The 27,526-nt window shown below is 45.2% G+C and overlaps 1 protein-coding gene across 1 annotated transcript in view; it reads right to left on the reverse strand.

Moving 5' to 3' along the window:
- Nucleotides 1-1,855: 1,855 nt before the first annotated feature.
- Nucleotides 1,856-27,526, reverse strand: part of NSUN5 (NOP2/Sun RNA methyltransferase 5) — a 33,169-nt gene continuing 7,498 nt past the window's right edge. The window contains exons 5-10 of the mRNA XM_082857496.1: nt 3,988-4,126; nt 3,782-3,897; nt 2,924-3,102; nt 2,506-2,716; nt 2,289-2,429; nt 1,856-2,213 (exon numbers count right to left, since the gene is read on the reverse strand). Of these exons, the coding sequence (XP_082713622.1) occupies nt 2,099-2,213; nt 2,289-2,429; nt 2,506-2,716; nt 2,924-3,102; nt 3,782-3,897; nt 3,988-4,126 (901 nt within the window). The 3' untranslated portion in view covers nt 1,856-2,098. The remainder of the gene's footprint in view (nt 2,214-2,288; nt 2,430-2,505; nt 2,717-2,923; nt 3,103-3,781; nt 3,898-3,987; nt 4,127-27,526) is intronic.

The raw sequence follows: 27,526 nt of genomic DNA on the forward strand, positions 1-27,526 counted from the left end.
ACTACCTTACTTGAACAGTTCCACTGGTGAGGCTGGAGAGAACTAAAGAAACATCTGTACATATCGTCCACTGCCTTCCCTGACTCTCGTTTAGTGTATGAGCTTGGTCAGGCGGCCACCCTTCCCGCCTTTTCCCTGAGAGCCAGCTTTGCCGGAGGGCAGCAGGTAGAGCCCTCACCCACTTGCATCTCTGATATGCACTTGATGGGATTGGGGGATGGATTATCCCTAAAACTTTACCTTGCTTGGCTTGGCTATAAAAAGTGGTTCTCCCCCTCTGGTCCCATTAGGGGACTCTGTTTCCCCATTTCTCGCTGCTTCATCCCTTACTGGTTCCTTGCAGGATCGATTCCATTTAAAATGATCCTGACTCTAGCTTTGCCTTTGGAGACCCCAGCGGGTGCTGCTCCTGCTGTTCCACTTCCTCCTGCCAAGTCCGAGCCGCTGTTTCATCCCCGACCCTCTCTGCCAGTTTGGCCCCTAAAAGCTTGGTGGCTCAAGACTGTTAGCCTGGCAGACCCAGGGGTGATACCTTCCCCAGGAGAGGGAAGCTCCTGGAGCAGGCAGGACGCCCCCGCTGCTTTCAGCTGCCTCCTTGCCCACCGTCCCCGTTGGCCTCATTGGGCTCGTCTGCCTCTCCGGGATCGTATGTCTAAAGCCTTGTCCTGTGTTACTTTGTCTGATGCTCACGTCTATTGCTCTTTGAATCGAGTTTGGAGGAAGAACTGAATTGTATGAGTGGCGGCATGTTGGTAGTGCCGGACTTAACTGTTTCTCAAGTTCCTGGGGCCTCGCTAATTGAATGTGGAAAGTAGCACCACTTATGGCTACAAGTGCCGAGTCCTGAATTTTCAAATGGTGTTTTGACTTTAAGGGCTGGCAGCCCAAGGAGGATGGGTCTGAGGGGAAGCAAAGGCCTCTTCCCTCTGCTGTTTCTTTCCCACCTGCCCAACTTCACCGTAGGCTAGATCACTTGTAGTATCTGTTAGAAAACCTAAATTAACCACATTTTAAAATTGTATCTTACTTCCTCCACCCCTTCCTTCCTTCTTCCTTGGTTCCAAAACCACATACCCCAGGCCCAAAAACCTTGCTGCCATGCCCATCCTCTTTGGGAGAAGTATGAATGCGTGTGTCTAAATTAAAAGGAAAAATATTTAAACATTTTTTAACAAAATAAAAATTTATTTTTGTATTTAAGCTAAATTGCCTTTTAAATTCCTTCAAGCTTGGTTCATTGAGGTGGTTAAGTATAAATGCTATTGACTAGAAATTTAGCTGTATAGTTAAGTTATGCCTGTGTGGAGAAGAGGCTCAAATGCTGTCCCAGGCAGCTTTCCTGAGGGACTAGAGCTCCTTCCGGAAACACAAAATGTAATTCTTATTTTATAAATAATGTGATGTAGATGTAACTAGTCCCCCTCCCCTTGGTGAATGAGCGTGAATGTTGTGTGGCAGGCAGGGGACTGTGCCTCCCCAGCCCCAAGGAGAGCTCTGTTAGTACTTAACTGTTGTGTGTGGAGCTGAGGAGGGACCCGAGCCTCAGACACCTGCGCCTATACCTTACATAAGGTAGCCCCTCTCAGCTTAGTACCTGCAGCTACAGCTAGGTAATTTACCTCAGTTCCACAGGCAGGACGGTTGATCCAGGAGCCCCCTGAAGCGGGCGTCCTGGCGCAGCCTGAGTGTGAGCGCGTGAGTGCGAGTGTGGACATGTACGTGCACTGGACAGGGACGGGAGGCTGGGACTTTCCATTACAAATACAGACTGAATTCCTGTGAGTCTAGTTGGAATTTTTAGTATGAACGTGAGATTGTTCTCCTCGCTTATGTCATTAAAAAAAACTGTGATCTGTCGTAGACCATGTCCTGCCTTTTATTTATGTGGGAAGCAGTGCATCTCACCAGCAAGAACAGAGCCCAGGGAAGGGACCCACAGCACAGGGATATCCGCTCTTTCCAGCTGGAGAAACACGGTTACCAGTTTTCCTCCTCCAGCCATAAAAAGAGCCTTTGCAAACAAAACTGCTGCCTGGGGCTGAGGGCCTGAGACTAAGCTTGAGAGGAGGACCTGAGGGGTCAAGGCTCTGAGCACCTGCTACATGCCAGGCTGTGAGCTGGGAGCAGCTGTTGCTTTTCGCCGCCTCTTCTTTCTCTTTGGAGCTGGGTTGGGTGTAACTTCTGGGGCTGATGCTTCAGCCTGTGAGACGGAGCTGGAAGAAAAGAAGAGTGAGTTAGATGTGCCCCAATCCTCCAGCGTCTTCCAAGCAGGCCCCCTGCTCACTCACCTTGGCACCTCTACCCGTTCAAGTACAGCAGTGAAGAAGCCGCCAGTGAGCGTGGTCTCAGGGGAGGCCCGGAGGCAGTGCTCAGCACCTGGAAAAGTGCCAAGGCCTCGGTGTGGCCAGGAGGGGAGGACAGGAGCCAGCCTGCAGAGAGGAAATGGAACGGGCTTCTAGGTAAGAGGGCAGCCCTCGCCCCAAGACCCTGGTGGACACCCACTACCTGAAGGCTGCTGGGCTCTGCTGCAGGGCGGCTCGCACCACGTCTTCGTTCTCCTCCTGGTAGAGGGAGCACGTGGAGTAGACGAGGCGCCGCAGGGCGGGGAACGTGAGCGCGTGGCTCAGCGCCCGCTGCTGGAAGGCAGCCAGTGCTCGCAGGCGCTCCTGGCTCGGTACGCCGGTCCCGGGCTCCTCCAGCTGTCTGGTCAGCATCCCTAGGGAAGAGTGCTTTCACCACACGCTGCCTGATTTCGTATGAAATCCCCACATACAGATGAGCACATCTGACCATTCACAGGATAACCTGAGCCAGAACTAAACCCGAGGCCAAAACGAACGACCACCGCCACACACACCCCCATCCCCGCTCTAAGGCTGCTCTGGATCTGTGGGGCCCTTGGCCGCGTTTTCCCCCATCTCACCAGAGCCACTACAAGAAGGATCCAGCAAGATGTACTGGACCTGACGATAACGCTGGTCTGAGGGCGAGACCTCCAGGAAGTCCTGCTCAGCCAGCTCACAGCAAGAAACCCCGGCCCGGGCCAGCAGCGTAGCCGTAGAAGCCAGCCGCTTGGCATCCAGGTCAAAGGCAAAGATCTTCCTAGGGAGGAGGGCAGAGTTGAGGTGAACTGAGAATTTATGTAACACGTAAGAGCCCGCAGGTCTGACACAGTGACACGTACCTGAAGTCAGGACACACAGAAAATCATACTTAAATGTCTTTAAATTGTCAATATTTAAAAAGGGTCAGTGGGGGACTTCCCTGGTGGTCCAGTGGTAAAGATTCCACCTTCCGATGCAGGGGACGTGGGTTCGATCCCTGGTCAGGGAGCTAAGGTCGCACAGCCTGTGCACCACAATGACCGAGCTCGCGCACCTCAATGAGAGCCCACGTGCCTCAAACTACAGAGCCCACGCCGCAACGAAAGATCCTGCACGCCTCAACCAAGACCCTGTGTGCCACAACTAAGACACGACACAGCCAAAAATAAATTAAAAAATTAAAGTGAGTCATGTGAAGTTTAAAACAAAGTTAAAAAAAGTAAAGGTCAGTGGTTAGAAATAACTGCCCAGGGCCCTCTGCCCCAAGGGCTAAGGGATTCACATCTCACAGGTGTAACCCACTGGGAAGCTTAGGGAACTGCCCTAGGTCCAGGAGAAAATATTTAAAGGGAAGACCTCCTTTCAGCCTTCATGACCTACTGGAGTTGAGTTCCTTATTTCTTCTTATAAAATATAGGATCAGACCCCACCCCACTCTGTCTGACCATGGCACTCACCCTTGGTTCTTCAGAAGGGCAGCCAAGTGACTGGTCTTATTGCCTGGGGCAGCGCATGCATCGATGACATGGGAACCTGGAGGTGGAGCCAGCAGCATGGCCGGGAGACAGCTCGCCTGGCGGCGCAGAGCACAGGGGCTGGCTCAAAGGGACCCCAGGCTGACCACTCCCCTCCCGCTCCTCCCATTTCCACCCATCCACCCTACCTTGTCTTGTAGGATGAGGTGACCAGCTTGGTACAGTGGATGTTCATGCAGATCTGTTCGGGCAGGAAACACGAGCAACTCCGGCAGCAAGGAATCCAGAAGAAAGCACTTCCCTTTGAGGGCCCGTACGTCCTCGAGGCTGCCGGGGAATAAGAGCGTTCATGCCACATTTTCTGAACCCCTCCGTGCCAGGCAGCAAGCCAGACATTTCACATGTCACCTAACTGCTTATTTATGCAACAAACGGTTAAAACTGCTATGAGTAAATTAACAAGCTGATAAGATAGAGGCAGCAGTTAAGAGAACAGGCTTCTCAGGCCAGACTCTAGGTTCAGGATCCCACCTCCATCATTTACCAGTGGCGGCAGCACTGACACTTCAGCCTCTGTCTACAGTTCTGGAAAATGGTAGATCTCGTGAGGATTAAATGACATGCAAAATACTTAGGAAAATATTTTGCACAAATTAGACACTCACTAGCCAGTACTATTAAAACACAACCCTGGGGAGAGGGGCCTGGTTCAGGGAGGTAAATGCTGAGCTGATTCCTGATGTTCATATAAGTAACCTGAGGAGGTAAGGTGAAAACTGTACTCTCCACACTGCAAAGGAGCATTGTTCATTCACCTGACCCACGTAGAAAACAGGCCTAGAGAATAACAACTCAGAAAGCTATGAAGTAGCAGGGCTGGAATTCAAACCTAAACACAACCATTCTCTACCACCCTGGTCACTAAGCAGCATGCTAGAGGCAGATGGGGGAACATCTACAACAGATGGAGAGAGAGGGAGAGAGAAGAGGCAGCTTCCCAGAGCTGTCAAAGGACAGACCAGGAGGTAGGTGAGTGCAGGGAAGCCTGGGGTGAGGAGCAGCAACCACTGTAATAACAGGTGCACAGAGTGCATGGCAGATGGGCCTGGAAAGGAAGCAGGGGGCACAGCGCAATGGAGAGCCACGGGTTTTCAGCAGGGGAGTAAAGCATCAGATCTGGCTGCAGATCTCTGCAGCCAACACAAGGAGGACAAACATGACAAGAAAGTCTGGAAGTGGGGAGACCAGTTTAGGAGATTATTCTGCCAATCATGATAGGATATGATGCTTAAACCCAGGCAGTATCCAGGAGGACAAAAAGAAAGATGCTGAAGGCACAGTAATAAATGACTGAAAGGAGAGGAGGGAAGCATCTATGATGACTCAGTTTCTGCCTTGACCAAATGGGTGCATAATGGTGATATCTGTTAGGTTAAAACAGGGAATGCACAAGATGCCAGTGTCAGGAACGCAAGGATGGTTCAACACCCACAAAGTAATCAATGCGATATACACAATTAACAAAAAGGATAAAAATCACATGACCATCTCAACAGATGCAGAAAAAGCATTTGAAAAAATTCAACACCGGGCTTCCCTGGTGGCGCAGTGGTTGAGAGTCTGCCTGCCGATGCAGGGGACGCGGGTTCGTGCCCCGGTCCGGGAAGATCCCATATGCCGCGGAGCGGCTGGGCCCGTGAGCCATGGCCGCCGAGCCTGCGCGTCCGGAGCCTGTGCTCCGCAACGGGAGAGGCCACAACAGTGAGAGGCCCACGTACCACAGAAAGAAAAAAAAATTCAACATCCACTCATAAAAACTCTCAACAAACTGGGTATAGAGGGAACACACCTCAACATAATAAAGGCCATATATGACAAGTCCACAGATAAAATCATACTCAATGGTGAAAAGCTGAAAGCCTTTCCCCTAAGATCAAACACAAGGCAAGGATGCCCACTCTCGCCACTTTCATTCAACCTAGTATTGGAAGTCCTAGTCAGAGCAGTCAGGCAATAAAAATAAAAAGCATCCAAATTGGAAAGGAAGAAGTAAAACTGTCACTATATGCAGATGACATGATTTTATATAAAGAAAACCCTAAAGAATCCACCAAAAAACTATTAGAACTAATAAATTCAGTAAGGGTGCAGGATACAAAATCAATATACAGGGAATTCCATGGCAGACCAGTAATTAGGACTCCGCACTTTCATTGCCAAGGGTGCGGGTTCAATCCCTGGTCAGGGAACTAAGATCCCACAAGACATGTGGCATGCCCCCCCCCAAAATATATATATACGAAAATCTGTTACATTTCTATACACTAATAATGAACTATCAGAAAAAATTAAGAAAACAATCCCATTTACAATTGCATCAAAAAGTAAAAAATTCCTAAGAATAAATTTAACCAAGGAGGTGAGAGAGAGACCTGCACACTGAAAACTATAAGACATTAATGGAAAAAAACCTGAAGATCAAAAAAAAAAAAAAAAAAACCTGAAGATCACACAAATAAATAGAAGGATATTCTGTGCTCATGGATTGGTAGAATTAATACTGTTAAAATGTCCATACTACCCAAAGAAATCTACAGATTTAACACAATCCCTATCAAAATTCCAATAGCACTTTTCACAGAAACAGAACGAACAATCCTAAAATTTGTATGGAAGCTCAAAAGACCATGAATAGCCAAAGCAATCTTGAGAAAGGAAGAAAAAAGCTGAAGCATCATGCTCCCTGATTTCAAACTATATTGCAAAACCTATACTGCAAAACCACAGTAATCAAAACAGTATGGCACCAAGGAGAAGGTCAAGGTGGCAGAGTAGGAGGACGCTGAGCTCACCTCCCCCCCAATGAACATAGCAAAAATACATCTACAATGTGGAGCACTTCCCACTGACAACAAACTGGAGACTAGCAGAAAGACTCTTATACAACCAAGGGTGTAAAGAAAAACCCACATGGAATATGGGTAGGAAGAGAAGCAATCAGGTCAGGACCTGTGCCCCTAGGAGGGGACAAAGAAGAGAGGGATTACACAATCCTCCTTGGGTTTCAGGATGCTGGCACCATCTGGGTGGCATCACCTGAAGGACCACATGGAAGCTGATTCCCTGCCACAGACACCCTCACTATTCATTACCAAGAGGAACTCCTATTGATACTGTGGTGTAATACTTGTAGACTTCTAAAAAATCAGTATTTATTAACAACCAGGAAAAAAATGGAGCTCATACTTAACATATGACTCCATGACTTGTTTTCCCATTTGCTATATTGTCAATAAACATTCACACCATCAATGTAAGCAGCTCCCTGATATTTCACAGTCTGGATAAAACCAAAATTTACTGAACCAAATACATATTGTTGGGATATTTTAGAATAAATGTAGATCGAGACCAATTTTCCCCTATTTGAAACAAAATTATGAACATTTCAGAAGTGCAATCTAACGATAAATGACTAAAAGCAAAATTGCTCAAAAAGGATACACAGGGCTTCCCTGGTGGTGCAGTGGTTAAGAATCCGCCTGCCAATGCAGGGGACACAGGATCAAGCCCTGGTCCAGGAAGAGCCCACATGCCACAGAGCAGCTAAGCCCACATGCCACAACTACTGAGCCTACGTGCCACAACAACTAAAGCCCGTGTACCTACAGCCCGTGCTCTGCAACAAGAGAAGCCACCACAATGAGAAGCCTGCGCACCACAACGAAGAGTAGCCCCCCTCTCACCGCAACTAGAGAAAGCCTGTGCGCAGCAACAAAGACCCAACGCAGCCAAAAATAAGGGTGCTCAGGTGAGTGGTTCAAACCACATTATTAGGCACCACAGCCCTAGGGTCTGACACCAGGAAGATGAATCCCCTTAGCTGGTTTGAAAACCAGTAGGACTTACAGAACAGCTGTTAGAAACCTAGATTCCACTCATGAAAAACAAGCACATGCTTGCTTACTCCAGGGAACAAGGTGCAGGAAGCTGACTGAAACAGCCTGGGACTCTGGCTGGTTTCCTGCAAATGCCCCAGCCCAGTGCACACCCCAGCCCACGTCAAGCAGCTGCACTGATTCCCTGGCTCTGGCACAGCTCTACGCTAGGGAGAAGGCTGCCGGTGCCAAGGACAGTGCACAGTTTGGGGGGTGGGGTGGGGACGAAGCCAGCTCAGACCTGGCATGGCATTCAGTTGGGGCAAGGGCAGCCATTACTGGCATTCGTAGAAGCAACAGATCAGGAGTGGTCTGGAGCTCTGACTGGCATGCCAGGACTGCCCCAGAGTGTGCCCCAGCCCGTGCCAAGCACCCACTCCAGCCCCTCTTGCTCCAGCACCACCCCCTCTGGGGCAAAGGTGCCATTGCTGGGAGCAGGGTAGAAAGCACACTTAGAGGAAACAGAACCAGTTCAGACCCAAACCTCGGCTTCTGCTCCAGTATCCTGGGACCAGACACCACTCTCAGTAGGGCAGTGACAGCCACTGAGAATAGGAAAAGCCCTGGCTCACACCTGGCTCTGGCTCTAGCTCTAGCCCCTCCACCTCCAGCCCCACCTCCCACCAAGGTGAGAGCTGCCAGCACACCCTGGGGAAAGACATGACCTGTGCTTACTTTAGATCCAGTTCTCCCACCAAAGGCACTGGGCACACAGAGACTGCATAGTGATGCTCCCACACAAGGATACCCCTTCGAGACTGGGATAGGTAACTTTTTCACCTAATTTCATAAAGTTAAGCGAAATAAGAAGACAGATGAATTTGCTCCAAACAAAAAAAACGGAAAAAACCTGAAAAAAAACAACTAATGAAACAGATAAATAATTTACTAGATAAAGTGTTCAAAGCATTAGTAATAAGAGTGCTAACTGAACTAGGGAAAACAGACGAACACAGTGAAAATTTTTACAAGGAACTAGAAAATATAAAAAGGAACCAAGTCAAAGCTGAAGAATACAGTAAGTGAAATGAAAAAACACACTAGAAGGAATTAACATCAGATCAAGTGATACAGAAGAACACACACTTGATCTGGAAAACAGAATAATGGAAACTACCTAATCAGAACAACAAAAAAATCTTTAAAAAATGAGACCAGTTTAAGGGATCTCTGGGACAACATCAAGCGTACTAATATTCACATTATAGTGGTCCCAGAAGGAGGGGAGAGAGAGAGAGGTCAAAAATGTATGTGGTGAAATTATGGTTGAAAACTTCCCAAACCTGAAGAAGGAAACAAATATCCAGGTATAGGAATCACAGAGAGTCCCAAACAAGACGAACCCAAAGAGACCCACACCAAGACATCAAAATTAAAATGGCAAAGTTAAGGAGAGAATTCTAAAGGCAGCAAGAGAAAAACAAAGAGTAACATACAAGGGAATACCCAGAAGGCTACCAGCTGATTTCTCTGCAGAAACTTTGCAGGCAAGAAGGGAGTGGCATGATATATCTAAGGTGCTGAAAGGGAAAAACCTACAATGTAGGATACTCTGTCCACCAAGATTATCATTTAGAATTAAAGAAGAGAGAAAGAACCTCTCAGAGAAGCAAAAAATAAAAGAGCTCATCACTACTAAACCAACTCTAAAAGACATGTTAAAGGGTTTTGTCTAAGTAGAAAAGAAAAGGCTATAACAAGAAGTAAGAATTTATAGGAAAGGAAAAATCTCGCTTGTAAGACAAACATATAGTAAAAGTGTGGATCAACCACTTAAGCCAGTATGAAGATTAAAAGACAAAAGTTGTAAAATCAACTATAACTACAATAAACAGTTAAAGGATAAACATGAAGATATAAAACATGACATCAAAAACACAAAACATAGGGGAGAACAGTGAAAAAACATACATCTTTTAGAATGTGTCTGACCTTAAATGGCTATCAGTTTAAAACAAGTAGATACAGTTATAGATCAACATATATGAACCCCATGGTAACTACAAATCAAAACCTACAGTAGAAACACAAAAATCAGAGAGAAAGGAGCACAAGCATACCACTTAAGAAAAATCATCAAACCACAAGGGAAGAAACTAGGAACAGAGAAGAACTACAAAAACACCCAGAAAACAAGCAACAAAATGGCACATACCTATCAACAATCACTTTAAATGTCAATGGACTAAACGACTCAATCAAAAGACATAGGTAGCTGACTGGATTTTAAAAAAAACAAGACCCATCTATATGCGGCTTACAAGAGACTCACTTCAGAGCTAAAGACACACACAGACAAGTGAGGGGATGAAAAAAGGTATTTCATGCAAATGGAAATGACAAGGAAGCTGGGGTAGCAATATTCATATCAGACAGAGTAGACTTTAAAACACAGTCTGTAACAAAAGACAAAGAAGGGCATTATATAATGATGAAGGGATCAATAAAAGAAGAGGATGGGGCTTCCCTGGTGGTGCAGTGGTTGAGAGTCTGCCTGCCAATGCAGGGGACATGGGTTCATGCCCCGGTCCAGGAGGATCCCACGTGCCACGGAGCGGCTGGGCTCGTGAGCCATGGCCGCTGAGCCTGTGCGTCCGGAGCCTGTGCTCCGCAGCGGGAGAGGCCACAGCAGTGAGAGGCCCACGTACCGCAAAAAAAAAGAGGATATTACACTCAATAACATATATGTACCTAATATAGGAGCATCTAAATATATAAAGCAAATATTAACAAACATAAAGGGAGAAACAGACAGTTATAAAATAACAGTAGGAAACTTTAGCACCACACTTACATCAAGGGACATATTGTCCAGACAGACAGAAAATCAATAAAGAGGCTTCCCTGGTGGCGCAGTGGTTGAGAGTCCGCCTGCCGATGCAGGGGACACGGGTTCGTGCCCTGGTCCGGGATCCCACGTGCCGCGGAGCGGCTGGGCTCGTGAGCCATGGCCACTGAGCCTGCGCATCAGGAGCCTGTGCTCCGCAACAGGAGAGGCCACAACAGTGAGAGGCCCGCGTACCGCAAAAAAAAAAAAAAAAAAAAAAAAAAGAAAATCAATAAAGAAACAGTGGTCTTGAATTACACATTAAACCAGTTGGACTTAATCGATATCTACAGGACATTTCATCCCCAAACAGCAGAATACACATTCTTTTCAAGTGCACATGGAATATTCTCCAGATAAATCACATGCTAGGCCACAAAACAAGTCTCAACAAATTTAAAAGAATATATCAAACATTTTTCCAACCACAACAGTATGAAACTAGAAATCAATCACAGGAAGAAAAATGGGAAAAACACAAACACATGGAAACTAAACAATACACTACAAAAAAGCCCCAATGGGTCAATGAAGAAATCAAAAAGGAAATCAGAAAATACCTTAAGACAAATAAAAACTCAACTTTCCAAAATCTATGGGATGCAGCAAAAGCAGTTCTAAGAGAGCAGTTTATAGCAAATACAGGCCTACCTCAAGAAACAAGAAAACTTTCAAATGATCAACCTAACCTATCATGTAAAAGAATCAGAAAAAGAACAAAGCCCAAAGTAAGCAGAAAGAAGAAAATAATAAAGAGAAGAAATAAAATAGAGACCAAAAAACAAACAAACAAAAAAATAGAAAAGATCAATGAAATCAAAACCTGATTTTTTTTTAAAGGATAAAATTGATAAGCCTTTAACCAGGCTCATCAAGAAAAAAAGAGGGCTTCCCTGGTGGCGCAGTGGTTGGGAGTCTGCCTGCCGATGCAGGGGACACGGGTTCGTGCCCCGGTCCAGGAGGATCCCACGTGCTGCAGAGCGGCTGGGCCCATGAGCCATGGCCGCTGAGCCTGCGCACCTGGAGCCTGTGCTCCGCAATGAGAGAGGCCACGGCCATGAGAGGCCTGCGTACCGCAAAAAGAAAAGAAAAAAAAAGAGAGGACCCAAATAAAAGAAATGAAAAAGGAAATATTACAACCGATATCATAGAGATTAAAAAAATCGTAAGATCCCATTTGTTTATTTTTATTTTAATTTTCATTACTCTAGGAGGTGGGTCAAAAAAGATGCTGCTGTGATTTATGTCATAGAGTGTTCTGCCTGTGTTTTCCTCTAAGAGTTTTATAGTATCTGGCCTTACATTTATGTCTTTAATCCATTTTGAGTTTATTTTTGTGTATGGTGTTAGGGAGTGTTCCAATCTCATTCTTTTACATGCAGCTGTCCAGTTTTCCCAGCATCACTTATTGAAGAGGCTATCTTTGCTCTATTGTATATTCTAGCCTCCTCTGTCATAGATTAGGTGACCACAGGTGTGTGTGTTTATCTCTGGGCTTTCTATCCTTTTCCATTGATCTATATTTCTGTTTTGTGCCAGTACCATACTGTCTTGATTACTGTAGCTTTGTAGTATAGTCTGAAGTCAGGGAGCCTGCTTCCTCCAGCTCCATTTTTGTTTCTCAAGATTGCTTTGGCTATTCGAGGTCTCAAAGGAAACCATAAATAAGAAAAGACAACCGTCAGAATGGGAGAAAATATTTGCAAGTGAAGCAACTGACAAAGGACTGCTCTCTAAAATATACAAGCAGCTCATACAACTCAATATCAAAAAAACAAATAACCCAATCAAAAAATGGGCAGAAGACCTAAATAGACATTTCTCCAAAGAAGACATACAGATGGCCAACAAACACATGAAAAGCTGCTCAACATCACTAATTATTAGAGAAATGCAAATCAAAACTACGAGGTACCACCTCACACTGGTCAGAATGGCCATCATCAAAAAACCTACAAACAATAAATGCTGGAGAGGGTGTGGAGAAAAGGGAACACTCATACACTGTTGGTGGGAATGTAAATTGATTCAGCCACAATGGAAAACAGTATGGAGGTTCCTTAAAAAAAATAAAAATAGAACTACCATACAACCCAACAATCCCACTACTGGGCATATACCCAGAGAAAACCATAATTCAAAAAAGCATAGGCACCCCAATGTTCATTTCAGCACTATTTACAACAGCCAGGACATGGACGCAACCTAAATGTCCATCAACAGAGGAAAGGCTAAAGAAGATGTGGTATATACACAATGGATATATAGATATACACAATGGAATATTACTCAGCCATAAAAAGGAATGAAATTGGGTCATTTGTAGAGACGTGGATGGACCTAGAGAATGTCATACAGAGTGAAGTCAGAAAGAGAAAACCAAATCTCTTATAATAACGCATATATGTGGGATCTAGAAAATTGTATAGGTGCTTGCAAAGCAGAAATAGAGATACAGACGTTTAGAACAAATGTATGGATAGCAAGGGGGAAAGGCGTGGGGTGTGAGGAAGTGGGAGACTGGGATTGACACATATACATTATTGATACTATGTATGAAACAGACAACTGTTGAGAACATACTGTATAGCACAGGGAACTCTATCTAATGCACTGTGGTAACCTAAATGGGAAGTAAGTCCAAAGGGAGGGGATATCTGTTATGTGTACAGCTGATTTCATTCTGTTGTGCAGTGGAGGCTAACACAACATTGTAAAGCAACCATACTCCAATAAAAATTTAGAAAAATCAATCTGAAAAAACAACATAAGAGAATACTATGAACAAACAGTTATATGCCAACAAAAGACAACCTAGAAGAAATGGATAAACTTCTAAAAACATACAATCCTACAAGACTGAATCAGGAAGAAATAGACAAATCTGAAGAGACCAATCACTAGTAGTAAAATTGAATCAGTAATCAAAAAACTCCCAGCAAACAAAACTCCAGGACCAGATGGTTTCACAGGGAAATTCTACCAAATATATAAGGAAGAGCTAATACCTATCCTTCTCAAACTATTACAAAAAAACTGAAGACGGAACACTCCCATATTCATTCTACAAGGTCATCATTACCCTGCTACCAAAATCAGACAAAGAAACACTCCAAAAAAAAAAAGAAAATTACAGGCCAATATCTCTGATGAATATGGATGCAAAAATCCTCAATAAAATATTCGCAAACTGAATTTTAACAATATATAAAAAGGATCATACACCATAATCAAGTGGGATTTATTCCAGGGATGGTTCAATATCCCCAAATCAATCAATGTGATACACCACATCAATAAAAGGAAGGATAAAAATCACAAGACCATCTCAATAAATGCAGAAAAAGCATCTGAAAAAATTCAACATCTATTCATGATGAAAACTCTCATCGAAGTTGGTATTAAAGTAACATATCTCAACATAACAAAGTCTGTATATGACAAACCCACAGCTCACATCATACTCAATGGGGAAAAGCTAAAAGCTTTTCCTCTAAAATCAGGAATAAGACAAGGATGCCCACTCTAGCCACTTCTATTTAACACAGTATTGGAAGTCCTATCCAAAGCAATCAGACAAGAAAAAGAAATAAAAATGCATCCAAATTGGAAGGGAAGTAAAACTATCACTATTTACAGATGACAAGATAAAGAAAACCCTAAAGTTGCCACAAAAAAACTGTTCATTAGAAAATGAATCCAGTAAAGTTGCAGGGTACAAGATTAGCATTATACACTTTTCTATGCACTAATAATGAACTATTAGAAAGCAAAACAATCCTGTTCAAAAGTACATCAAAAAGAATTAAATAACTAGGAATAAACTTAACCACAGAGGTTAAACTTAACCACCTATACTCTGAAAACTATGACACTGATGAAGGAAACTGAGATGATACAAAGAAATGGAAAGATACCCATATTAAGGGATTGGAAGAATTTAAATTGTTAAAATGTCCATACTATCCAAAACAATCTACAGATTTAATGCAATCCCTATCAAAATATCCATGACATTTTTCATAGAACTAGAACAAATAATCTTAAAATTTATATGGAACCACAAAAGACCCTGAATAGCCAAAGCAATCTTGAGAAAAAAGAACAAAGCCAGAGGTATGAAGCTCCCAGACTTCAGACTCTACTACAAAGCTACACTAATCAAAACAGTAAGGTACTGGCCAAAACACAGACACACAGATCAATGAAACAGAACAGAGAGCCCAGAAATAAACCCACAAACTTATGGTCAATTAATCTATGACAACAGAGGCAAGAATATACAAAACAGAAAAGACAAAGTCTCTTCAATAGGTGGTGCTAGGAAAAACAGACAGCTGTATGTAAAAGAATGAAATTAGAACATTTTCTCACACCATATACAAAAATAAACTCAAATCAATTAAAGACCTACATGTAAGACCAGACACCAAAAAACTCCTAGAAGAAAACATAGGCAGAACACTCTTTGACATTAATTGTAGGGGAATTCCCTGGCAGTCCAGTGGTTAGGACTCTGTCCTTCCTCTGCAGGGGACACGGGTTCAATCCCTGGTCAGGGAACAAAGATTCTACAAGCTGTGTAGCGCAGCCAAAAACAAACAAAAAAAAAAACTAGCAATTTTTTTGTTTTTTGATCTGTCTCCTATGGCAAAGGAAACAAAATAAATAAATAGGACTAGTTAAACTTAAAAGCTTTGGTACAGCAAAGGAAACCACTGACAAAATGAAAAGACAACCTACTGAATGACAGAAAATATTCACGAATGATATGACTGATAGGGATTAACATCCAAAAACATATAAACAGCTAAGACAACTCAACATCAAAAATACAAACAACTGGGCTTCCCTGGTGGCACAGTAGTTGAGAGTCCGCCTGCCGATGCAGGGGACACGGGTTCGTGCCCTGGTCCAGGAAGATCCCACATGCCGCGGAACGGCTAGGCCCGTGAGCCATGGCCACTGAGCTTGCGTGTCTGGAGCCTGTGCTCCGCAACGGGAGAGACCACAACAGTGAGAGGCCCGCGTACCGCAAAAAAAAAAAAAAAAAAAAAAATGTGGAGAAGGCATGAATAGACATTTTTCCAAAGAAGACATACAGATGGCCAACAGGCATATGAAAAGATGCTCAACATTGCTAATCAGAGACATGCAAATCAAAACCACAATGAGCTATCACCTCACACCCATCAGCCATCAGAAAGGCCATCAACAAAAAGAACACAAATAACAAATGTTGGCAAGGATGTGGAGAAAAGGGAACTCTAGTACACTGCTGGTGGGAATGTAAATTGGTGCAGCCACTATGGAAAAACAGTATGAAGGTCACTCAAAACACTAAAAATATAACTACCATATGATCCAGCAATTCTACTCCTGGGTATATATGTGAAGAAAATGAAGTAACACTAATTTGAACAGATACATGCACTCCAATGTTCATAGCAGCATTATTTACAATATCCAAGTTACTGAAGCAACCTCAGTGTCCATCGATAGATGAATGGATAAAGAAAATGTGGCATACATACACAACAGACTATTACTCTGCCATAAAGAATGAAATTCTGCCATTAGCAAGAATGTGGACAAACTTGGAGGGTATTATGCTTAGTGAAAGAGAGAAAGACAAATTCTGTATGTTATCACTTATATGTGGAATTTAAAAATAAATTAACAAATACAACAAAACAAACAGATTCACAGATACAGAGAACACCACAATGGTTACCAGTGGGGAGGGGTGTAGTGGAATAACTGAGGACATGGAAAGGAGACGTGACCCATGAGCCCCCCCTCGGCAAACCGAGGGCTAGCGAATAAGTCAGAACCCCTCGGCAAACCGAGGGCTAGCGAATAGGCCAGGACTGCAGGCAGTCCTGGATACTTTGGGCACTGATCCATGAAATGACCTCAGTATAATCAGAACACAAGGAAACGTCCTTGTGCTACTTTAGTATAATCAGAATGATGGGAACACAAGGAGATGTCCTTATGCTGCTTATGAGCTCAAGGACGAAGCACGGCATGTCAAGAAAGCCCATTGTTGCTTGTATAATCAATAAAAGCATATGTTGCTGCTTTGGATTTCTGGAATGTTAAGAAAACAAGTCTTAAGACGTAAACATAGATAATGCTTAAATAAAAGCTACCACAGCAGGACAGACGGCGCTGTATTCTACTGCTGTGCTTCTGCACAATTCATCTCGTGTGATGAGCTTACTTTGGGCCCTGTCATAACAAAAGTACAACAGAGGGGGAAGGAGGGAGGGGCAAGATAGAGGTAGGGGATTAAGAGGTACAGTACAGAGAATGTAGCCAATATTTTATAATAACTTTAAATGGAGCATAATCTATAAAAATATTGAATCACTATGTTGTATACCTGAAACTAATATAATATTATAAATCGACTACACTTCAATTTAGGAAAAAAAAACAGTACGGTATTGGCATGAATATAGACACAGATCAACGAATCAGAATAGAGAAGCCAGAAATTAACCCACAAATATATGGTCAAGTATACAGTTAAGGAGCCAAGAATATACAGTGAGGAAAGGACAGTCTCCTCAATAGATGGCATTGAGAAAACTGGACAGCTGCGAATAAAAGAATGAAACTGGACCACTATCTTACACCGCACACAATAAATTAACTCAAAATGGATTAAAGACTTGAATGTATGTGGCATATTACTCAGCTATAAAAAAGAATGAAATCTTGCCATTTGTTGACAATATGGATGGACCTAGGGGTTATTATACTAAGTGAAATAAGTCAGAGAAAGAAAAATACTGTATGATTTCACTTATATGTGGAATGTAGAAAAAAGATGAATAAACGTAACAAAACAGAAACAGAGTTACAGATACCAAGAACAGGTGATTGCCAGAGGGCAGGAGGGTGGCAGGGAGGAGAGAAATAGGTGAGGGAGATTAATAGGTGAGGGAGATTAAGAGGTACAAGCTTCCTTGGGCTTCCCTGGTGGCGCAGTGGTTGAGAGTCCGCCTGCCGATGCAGGGGACACAGGTTAGTGCCCCGGTCCGGGAAGATCCCACATGCCGCGGAGCGGCTGGGCCCGTGAGCCATGGCCACTGAGCCTGCGCGTCCGGAGCCTGTGCTCCACAACCGGGGAGGCCACAACAGTGAGAGGCCCGCATACCACAAAAAAAAAAAAAAAGAGGTACAAGCTTCCAGTTACAAAAAAAATGAGTCGGTCTTCCCTGGTGGCGCAGTGGTTACGAATACGTCTGCCAATGCAGGGGACACAGGTTCGAGCCCTGGTCCAGGAAGATCCCACACACCGCGGTGCAACTAAGCCCATGTGCCACAACTACTAAGCCTGCGCTCTAGAGCCCACAAGCCACAACTACTGAGCCCACGTGCCACAACTACTGAAGCCCATGTGCCTAGAGCCCGTGCTCCACAACAAGAGCAACCACTACAATGAGAAGCCCGCGCACCGCAACGAAGAGTAGCCCCCGCTCACAGCACCTAGAGAAAGCCTGCACGCAGCAACGAAGACCCAATGCAGCCAAAAATAAATAAATAAATTTTTTTTAAAAATGAGTCACGGGTATGAAATGTACAGTATGGGGAATATAGTCAATAACTATGTAATATCTTTGTATGGTGATGGATGGTAACTAGACTTATCAATTGTGGTGATCGTTTTGAAATGTACAGAAATATCAAATCACTATGCTGTGTAACATGAATTAACAGTGTTATAGGTCAATTATACTTCAAAAACAAATCAACCAACTCATAGAAAATGAGATCAGATTTGTGGTTACCAAAGATGAGGGGGAACTGGATGAAGGTAGTCAAAAGGTACAAACTTCCAGTTATACAATAAATAAAGTATTAGGAACGTAACATACACCATGATAAATATAATTAATACCGATATATGTTACATATGAAAGTTGTTAAGAGAATAAATCCTAAGAGTTCTCATCACAAGGAAGAATATATTTCTTTTCCATCTCTTTCATTCTGTATCTATGTGAGATGATGGATGGTCACTAAACTTACTGTGGTCATCATTTCATGATGTATGTAAGTGAAATCATTATGCTGTGCACCTCAGACTTCTACTGTGCTGTATGTCAATTACATCTCAATAAAACTGAAAGGAAAATAAAAGACTTGTATGTAAAACCTGAAACCATAAAATGCCTAGAAAAAAACAGGTGTAAGCTCCTTTACATCATCCTTGGCAACGATTTTTTGGATTTGACACCAAAAGCAAAGGCAACAGGGGCTTCCCTGGTGGCGCAGTGGTTGAGAGTCCGCCTGCCGATGCAGGGGATATGGGTTCGTGCCCCGATCCGGGAAGATCCCACATGCCACGGAGCGGCTGGGCCCGTGAGCCATGGCCGCTGAACCTGCGCATCCAGAGCCTGTGCTCCGCAACGGGAGAGGCCACAACAGTGAGAGGCCCGCGTACCACAAAAACAAAACAAAACAAAAAAAAAGCAAAGGCAACAAAAGCAAGCAAAACAAACACAAAAACCAAGTGACACTACATCAAAGCTTCTGCACAGCAAAGGAAACCATCAACAAAATGAAAAGGCAATCTATGGAATGGGGGGAAATATTTGCAAATCATGTATCTGATAAGGGCTTAATATCCAAAATACACAGCGAACTCATACAACTCAACAGTTTATTAAAAACACCCAATTAAAAAATGGGCAGAGCCTCTAGAGAGATATTTTTCCAAAGAAGACATACAGATGGCCAACAGGTACACTACACTGTACGGTTGTTAGCATAAGTGACACCATCATAAGTCAGGACAGTTTCTCCTGTCCTGCTGACTCTACTCAGGACTGTACTGTGCAGTAAATCTTCTCTGCCGTCAGGGCTTTGTAGTTAATAGACAGTGTTTAATAATCATTAGGACCAGTGGCCTCTATGCTCCGTTAGTCCCCAAACAATGATGAAAACCTTCGCTGGTGTATTCCCAGCACCCATGAGACTCGTTACTGATTTATAAATCTTGACTTAGGAATGCACGCCCTGTTTCCAAGGACCTACCCGCATACCCTAGGTTAACTATAAAATTGTCCCATTGGCCCCTCTGCTGTGCAGAGTGCAGCAACGAATCCTTCCAGATTGTTGTCTGACCAATCCCACCCCGTAAGTTACCCTATAATAAACTGATCCATTGATTATCTAGAGCTGCCTGCCTCATTTTTCGGCCTCCTGATGCCTTCTCAGTTCAGTGGGCACTTTTCATTCCCTCCATCCTCCAACAATTGGCAAGCCAGTCAGGAAACTGAAAACGACACAGGAATGGGTAAAGGGGCAGTAAAGCCCATTGATGGTAGGGGAAATCCCAGGCTGGCCAGCCACTTCCACGTGCAGTGATTTGGCCAGGCTTAGGGAACACTTCCAGCCAGTTTGTGAGTACAGGGATGCCCCCAAAACACCAAAGGGCTTATGAGATATATCAACTGAAGCAGTGGGAAAGCAAAAAGTGGAAAAACAAAGTAAGCTATTGCATTGCATGACCTTTGTTATGCGCTCTAATGACTGGCACAGAAAAAGAATTACAGCTCAACAGGGAACTAAAGAAGACTAGAGGGGCGCCGGCATTAGAAAGGGATGTCCAGATGGCATGTTCCACCACTTCAGACATAATTAAGGACAATACAACAGGAAGAACATGTTGAAGTGATAACATGTAAGATGCCTAAAATGCAGGGCCACAGGCTGTTCCATTCAAACGTGAGGAGCTTTTCATAGGAGAACTGGGACCCCAAGAGGTGGGATCCTTGGGATAACTACATGTCAGAAGATGTGGACATAACTCTAGAGGAGGAAGACCTGCAGGCAAGACCTCTGATCCAAACTACAACACAGGCCACTAGGGAGCCAGGAGATAACCGAGACGAGATCCCTAGAATCCAAGACACAACTATGCGGGGATATTTCTCCACTGAGTTAGAATTCACTGGCAGGTTTAAACAAAAGAGTAGGAAAGGAATTGCAGCCTGGGTGCTCCGTTCATGGGATACTGGGAGAAATGACATTATATTAAATGAGTCAGAAACATCAAAAATGGCCTTGGTCACAGCACAGCCCACCCTCCAGCAACATTTGTATGCGACTGGGTTGGGAGAAACTCAAGGGTGGCTACAGCCACCTTGATTGACTAGATACGTGCAGGTATACACACGGCTGGGCCAAATGAGGGGGATGTGCCGTCCCCATCCTGAAGATGGGCCTCTACGCAAGAGTTACAAGAAATAGCTACGGGAATTGGGAACAAAGCATGCTACCTATGCTCCTAATTTCCGAGAACTTGATGAAGAGTTATTTACAACAGGTATAAAGGATGGTATCCTGCAGTCTACTCTAGGAGCTTGGTACGGGACCTTAGTTTCAGTTTTGGCCCCAATGGTTAATCGACTCATTCAGACGGGGCACCCATGACAGCTGATCTAAGCAAAACTGAAAAGATCTGGCATAAGAGAAACAGAAGGGGAGACAAAGGCAAAGAGAAAAAAACGAAAAGTGAGGACACTAAACAAAGGGGCCCAACTAGAATTTCCCACAATTATGGTAAGACCTGGTATTAGCTGGAACCCGTAAGGAGAATATAAATAACCTAATCCGATCCTTTTAACCTCATGGAAAGCATTACCCAATGAAATAAGTTTACTCTTCAGCCAGCAAGAGAAAAAGAGGAACAGGCTTAAGCCTATGCTCCACAGGGGCAGGAAGATAACGAACAGGGGTGCAGGGCTTCCCTGGTGGCGCAGTGGTTGGGAGTCCGCCTGCCGATGCAGGGGACGCGGGTTCGTGCCCCGGTCCGGGAGGATCCCGCGTGCCGCGGAGCAGCTGGGCCCATGGGCCATGGCCGCTGGGCCTGCGCAGCCGGAGCCTGTGCTCCACAACGGGAGAGGCCACAGCAGTGAGAGGCCCGCGTACCGCAAAAAAAAAAAAAGAACAGGGGTGCATACGCCCCACTCCTAGGGGTTAGGGGTGAAGTCAAGGTTGCTCCTTGGTGCAGGCCACAAGGGGCAACTGGAGGTCCCATACTGAACTATTAGTCCCACACCAATAAACAGACTGTCCTGGCTTTAACAGACACTGTGCCAAGTGTACCCTGATTTATGGGAATCCATCCAAGTTCCAAGGGGAAATACAAGCCACTGATGGATATGGAGGCCAGAGGTGAGGATGAAACAAGTGAGCCTGTATTTACAAGTTGGAAGACCCCCCACCCCCCGGACCCTGCTCATCCCCTTCTGGTTTATATTTTCCCCATACCTGAGTATATTTTGGGTGTGGATGTCCTACAGGACCTGGACCTCATAACCAGCATGAGCGAGTTCCACTTATAGATCCGAGCAGTCAAGCCTGCAATGGTGGATCATGGTAAACGGGATCCTGTAAAGTTGCCTATCCCGTGGAGAGTGGTGGCAATAAAAAATATCACCTACCTGGGGGACAGGAAAAAATAACAGCTATTGTCAAGGAATTAGGGAAGGTGGAAGTTAAAAGACCGGCACAAAGCCCGCTAAATAGCCCCATGTGGCTGGTGGAAAAACCAAACCTGGCGCATGACAGTAGATTACAGAGAATTAAACAAGGCAACACCTCCCTATCTATGCAGCAGTTCCAAACAGCCCAACCCCTGGATCCAATTCCTCTTCCCTTTAGACAGATCACTGTGTCATAGGTTTGTCTAATACCTTTTTCAGCACACCCTTAGATAAGGAGTCCCAGGACCAGTTCACCTTCACGTGGAATGGGAGACAACAGACTTTTACTGTCTTATCCCAAGGTTGTCTGTATAGTCCTGCTGTATGTCATGGGATGGTGGCCTGGGATTTGGAAAACTGGGCTTTCCCTCCCTCTTTAGTTCTCTATCATTACATCGATGAGATGTCAAGCTGTGATGCCTTGCGCTCTCTTCCCCAAGCCACTACGCCTCTTCAGGAACATTTAAAAGCACAGGGATGGGAAGCAAATGTCAACAAGGTGCAAGGACGGAGACAGTCAGTAAAGCTCTTTGGAGTTACCTGGTCTGGCAAGACTAAAGTGATGCCTGAGGCTGTTTTGATAAAACACAGGTATATCCCATGCCCTGACATGTAAAAGAACTACAGGCCTTTATAGGTCTGCTAGGGTACTGGCACCCTTCTACTCCCCACCTCGACCAGATATTAAAACCACTATATGCTTTAATGAAAAAGAACAATCTGGGACTGGAATACCCCACAAGAGGCTTCTGCAAAGGCCAAGCTGATTGTCCAAGGACTGAGGGTGTTAATGCCAGGTGCAAGTTGTGAATTGGATTTAAGTATATACATCCAGATGGGTTTGGGTGGAGGCTCTGGCAGCAACAAAATGGGAAATAAGTCCTGCTAGGAGTTTGGTCTCAATAACAGAAAGGGGCAGAGAACCGGTATGGTCCTAAAGAAAAACAACTGTCAGCAGTTTACCTAGCCTTACAACAAACCAGGGGTCTGACCACTGACCTACCGGCTGACATACAGAATTCCTACCTGTGTGCGACTGAGCACCTTACAAAGTGTAAGCCTACTCAACAGAAAAGCACCCTCTCCCGGGAGGTGCATGCCTGATTAGGGCCGGTGACCTACAGCGACCCACCAAAGACCCCCGCAACATCACCTGCTGCATCCCCTCTACCACAGGTACAGGGAGATACCGGGATGCCCCCTGCTAACACATGATACACAATGTCAGCTGTAGGGCCAAGCCGCTCGGTGGTCCTCCACAGCTGCTTGGCTCCGGATGTCCTCTGGTTCAAGGGACTGAACCAAGTAGTCAGTGGGCAGAACCCAGAGCCACGTGGCTGGTGATCACCCACAAACCCATGCCCCTCAAGCTTACCACTTGGCATCAAAATAATCGGGAAATATTAAATAAACCTCTGTGGGGGGCTGAATTGAGGGCTGATATTTGGACTGCCTGCGCGCAACCAGGTGCCAGCATGACCTTATGGCACTCGTCAACTCTGCCTGGTCATCACGAAGTAGCTGCATTAGCAAGAGCTTTGTTGCTGGAAGAATTACAGACCCCCTCTGACATGGCGGACTGGCTCCACCGAAAGTCGGGACACAGAGGCCCCAAAACTTGGGAAATAGTAAAAAAGCAGCATTTGCCTCTCCAATACGCAGACCTCTGAGTCACAGATAAGGGCGGCCCTCAGTGTCCTTTGAAGTGCCACCCTCTTCGACACACCCCAGGGTACACTGGACGCTCTGACCATCCAGTTACCAGATGACAAGCGGACTACATAGGGCCTTTGCCAGTGTCAGAAGGACATAAATATACTCCAACCTGTGCTGACACAGCCACTAGATTGATGCAATCCTTTACCAGTAAGAAAACCAACTAGGCTGCAACAATCAGAGGCCTGTCAAAATTGGAAGTTATGTATGGAACACCAGCCCAAACTGACATGAACAAGGAATCATTTCACTGGACATGAAATACAAGAGTGGACAGAAACCCCAAGAAATACTTTGAACTTTCCATCTACCATACAGTCCCACCATGGCTGGCCTTATAGAGCATGTCAACATGTCAGAAGCCACATTAAAAGCCCCATCTCCTAGACTGCACGTTAAGAGGTTGGTCCCTCCCCACTCCCTCCACGTTAAGAGGTCTGAAACTATCAGATGATTAAATGCTGCCCCCAGGATGACAACCTGCAGATGAATGGCTACCTGACCAGACACCAAGAGCCTGAGACTGCAGGTTCAGAAGGGAGGCCTTAAGCCTACCCTGTAGGAAGGTCTCCTTTCGCCACTGCCACAGGACCTCTGACCTACTGTTACTGTAATTCATTAGCATTTAAATTGGTCTCCCCCTTCCAGGTGGCTTGGTATCCTAATCCCTTGGGGCCTGGGTATTGCCTTCCCTCAATCAGGCCTTTTATATGTTAATGGGCCCCACCCAGACCCAAATCTCTCCAAAGCAATAGCACAAGGACCTGAAGTGGGTTTGCTCAAGTGGGTTCCTGCTGAGGCCCCAGGTACTGAAGACATTAAAGGACAAAATGAGTCGTACCACCTGCCAGGAAAAAGGCCAAAACCAGGGGTGGTTTTGGCCAACGGTGATCAAACAGCTACGGTGCTCACAAATGAGGATTTGCCTACCTTTCACCCCTAAAACATCTGTTTTATCACTCATAGTGTGTGCCTCATAGACTCCCTGGCTCTGGTTACCAGAAATGTCCTCCTCTCCTGGGCCTCAACATATGCGAAGGTCCACAATCGCTCTGACTGCTGGGTCTGCAGCCTGCCTCCAATGCAGAGGAGATGCTGTGGACAGTTCATCTGTCCCACAGAACGGGACAATGGCTTGGTGACCAAAAATCCCCTTGGTGATCTGGTTCCTATACATGAAAGTTCTGTTTGATTATAGTGACTCTAAACAATATGTTTTTTCCCTGGTGCAAAACTGGTCAAGTAATCCCTGGACTCCCACAGCTTATATTTGGGATGGTTTAGTGTGGCTGGGAGCTGCACAAGGAGTCTTGATGTCCAGAGCCCCCACCTGCATAGGAAGGACCAACCACGCCCAAACAAATCACAGATGTATGGGGGGCTTCCCTTTGAAGTCTGCTGAGGAACTCACAACATATCAAATGATGAACGGACAGGAACGGAAGCAGCTTCCTATAGAACAGGCGACTTCATGGCTCCCAAACAAGGGATCTGGAAATGTGGAGCTTATCTGTGGCCTTATTTGCCCTAGTGGACGGGCCAATGCGCCGTCTCTTCTGGGCCGTACATACACCTCTTTACCAGGAGTTCCCTATAACCTTCCTGCTATTAAGTCCAGGTGGTGGGCCCATCATAGTATGTCATGGTGGGAATGGCCGACAAACAAGAAAACCAGTGTAAGTGCTAAACTAGAAATCCAAGTGTTAGCAATTTACCCCATCAGCTTTGAATGACTCCCATCTCTCCATGAAACCAGGAAACCACTCAAATGAGAAAGGTGGTGCTGCAAAACTATATGGCCTTAGATATGCTGACAGCCTCACAGGGAAGGACACGCACCGTAACTGGGCAGGAATGCTGCATTTACATCTTCATGTGAATCCAACATAACCGATTAACACTCCCATATGAAAACAGTCATTAATCAAATGGATGAAATCCCCTTTGCCCATGCTTTACCCACTGGCTTACTTCCCTCCCAGGTAAATGGAGAACCATAGTTCTTACTATACTTTTGTTTATTAGGAACACTTTGTTCGTGCTACTTCTTATACTGTTGCTTTGGGCTAGGGATACAAAAGCCACCTCTCGATATCTAGCCCTAGGGTCTACGTGGAAAAATTACAGACAAGATTATACGGGCCATCACGATGTCAGGAGTGGAGTATATGGCTGTTAACATAACTGCCACATCTTGGGCCCTTACAGTTTCTCCGGTCCTTCAGCTGATCCTACCCAGAACTGTACTGTGCAGTAAATCATTCCTATGTCATCAAGGGCTTTGTAGTTAATAGTGTTAATAATCATTAGGACCAGGTGGCCTCCGAGCTCTGTGAGTCCCCAGAGATGAAAACCTTCACTGACATATTCCCAGTGCCCACAGGACTAGTTACCCGTTCATGAATCTTGACGTAAGAATGCACATCCTGTCTCCAAGCACCTACCCCATACCCTAAGTTAACTATAAAACTCTCCCAATGGCCCCTCGGTGGTGCACAGGACAGGCATGAATGCTCCCGGGCTGCTGTCTGCCTGATCCAGATCCCACCCTGTGAGTAAGTTACCCTGTAAAAAACTCATCCATTGATTAGCTGGAGCTGCCTGCCTAGTTTTCAGTCTCAAGATGCCTTCTCAGTACAGTGGGTGCTTTTTGTTCCCTCTGTCCTCCAACATATGTGAAAAGATATTCTACATCACTAACCATCAGGGAAATGCAAATCAAAACCAAAATATCGGAGAGGAACCAAGATGGCGGAGTAGAAGGACGTGCTCTCACTCCCTCTTGTGAGAACACCAGAATCACAACTAGCTGCTGGACAATCATCGACAGGAAGACACTGGAACTCACCAGAAAAGATACCCCACATCCAAAGACAAAGGAGAAGCCACAGTGAGATGGTAGGAGGGGCGCGATCACAGTAAAATCAAATCCCATAACCGCTGGGTGGGTGACTCACAGACTGGAGAACACCTATACCACAGAAGTCCACCCACTGGAGTGAAGGTTCTGAGCCCCACGTCAGGCTTCCCAACCTGGGGGTCCGGCAACGGGAGGAGGAATTCCTAGAGAGTCAGACTTTGAAGCCTAGCGGGATTTGATTGCAGGACTTCGACAGGACTGGGGGAAACAGAGACTCCACTCTTGGAGGGCACACACAAAGTAGTGTGCAAATCAGGACCCAGGGGAAGGAGCAGTGACCCCAGGGGAGACGGAACCAGACCTACCTGCTAGTGTGTTGGAGGGTCTCCTGCAGAGGTGGGGGGTGGCTGTGGCTCACCATGAGGACAAGGACACTGGCAGCAGGAGTTCTGGGAAGTAATCCTTGGCGTGAGCCCTCCCAGAGTCAGCCATTAGCCCTACCAAAGAGCCGGGAAGGCTCCAGTGCTGGGTTGCCTCAAGCCAAACAACTAACAGGGAGGGAACCCAGCCCCACCCATCAGCAGACAAGCAGATTCAAGTTTTACTGAGCTCTGCCCACCAGAGCAAAACCCAGCTCTACCCACCACCAGTCCCTCCCATCAGGAAACTTGCACAAGCCTCTTAGATAGCCTCATCCACCAGAGGGCAGACAGGAGAAGAAGAAATACAATCCTGCAGCCTGTGGAACAAAAACCACGTTCACAGAAAGACAAGATGAAAAAGCAGAGGGCTATGTACCAGATGAAGGAACAAGATAAAACCCCAGAAAAACAACTAAATGAAGTGGAGATAGGCAACCTCCCAGAAAGAGAATTCAGA

The sequence above is a fragment of the Leucopleurus acutus genome (genome assembly GCF_964270905.1).
Source record: "Leucopleurus acutus genome assembly, chromosome: 16".
In the NCBI taxonomy this organism is placed as follows: domain Eukaryota; kingdom Metazoa; phylum Chordata; class Mammalia; order Artiodactyla; family Delphinidae; genus Leucopleurus; species Leucopleurus acutus.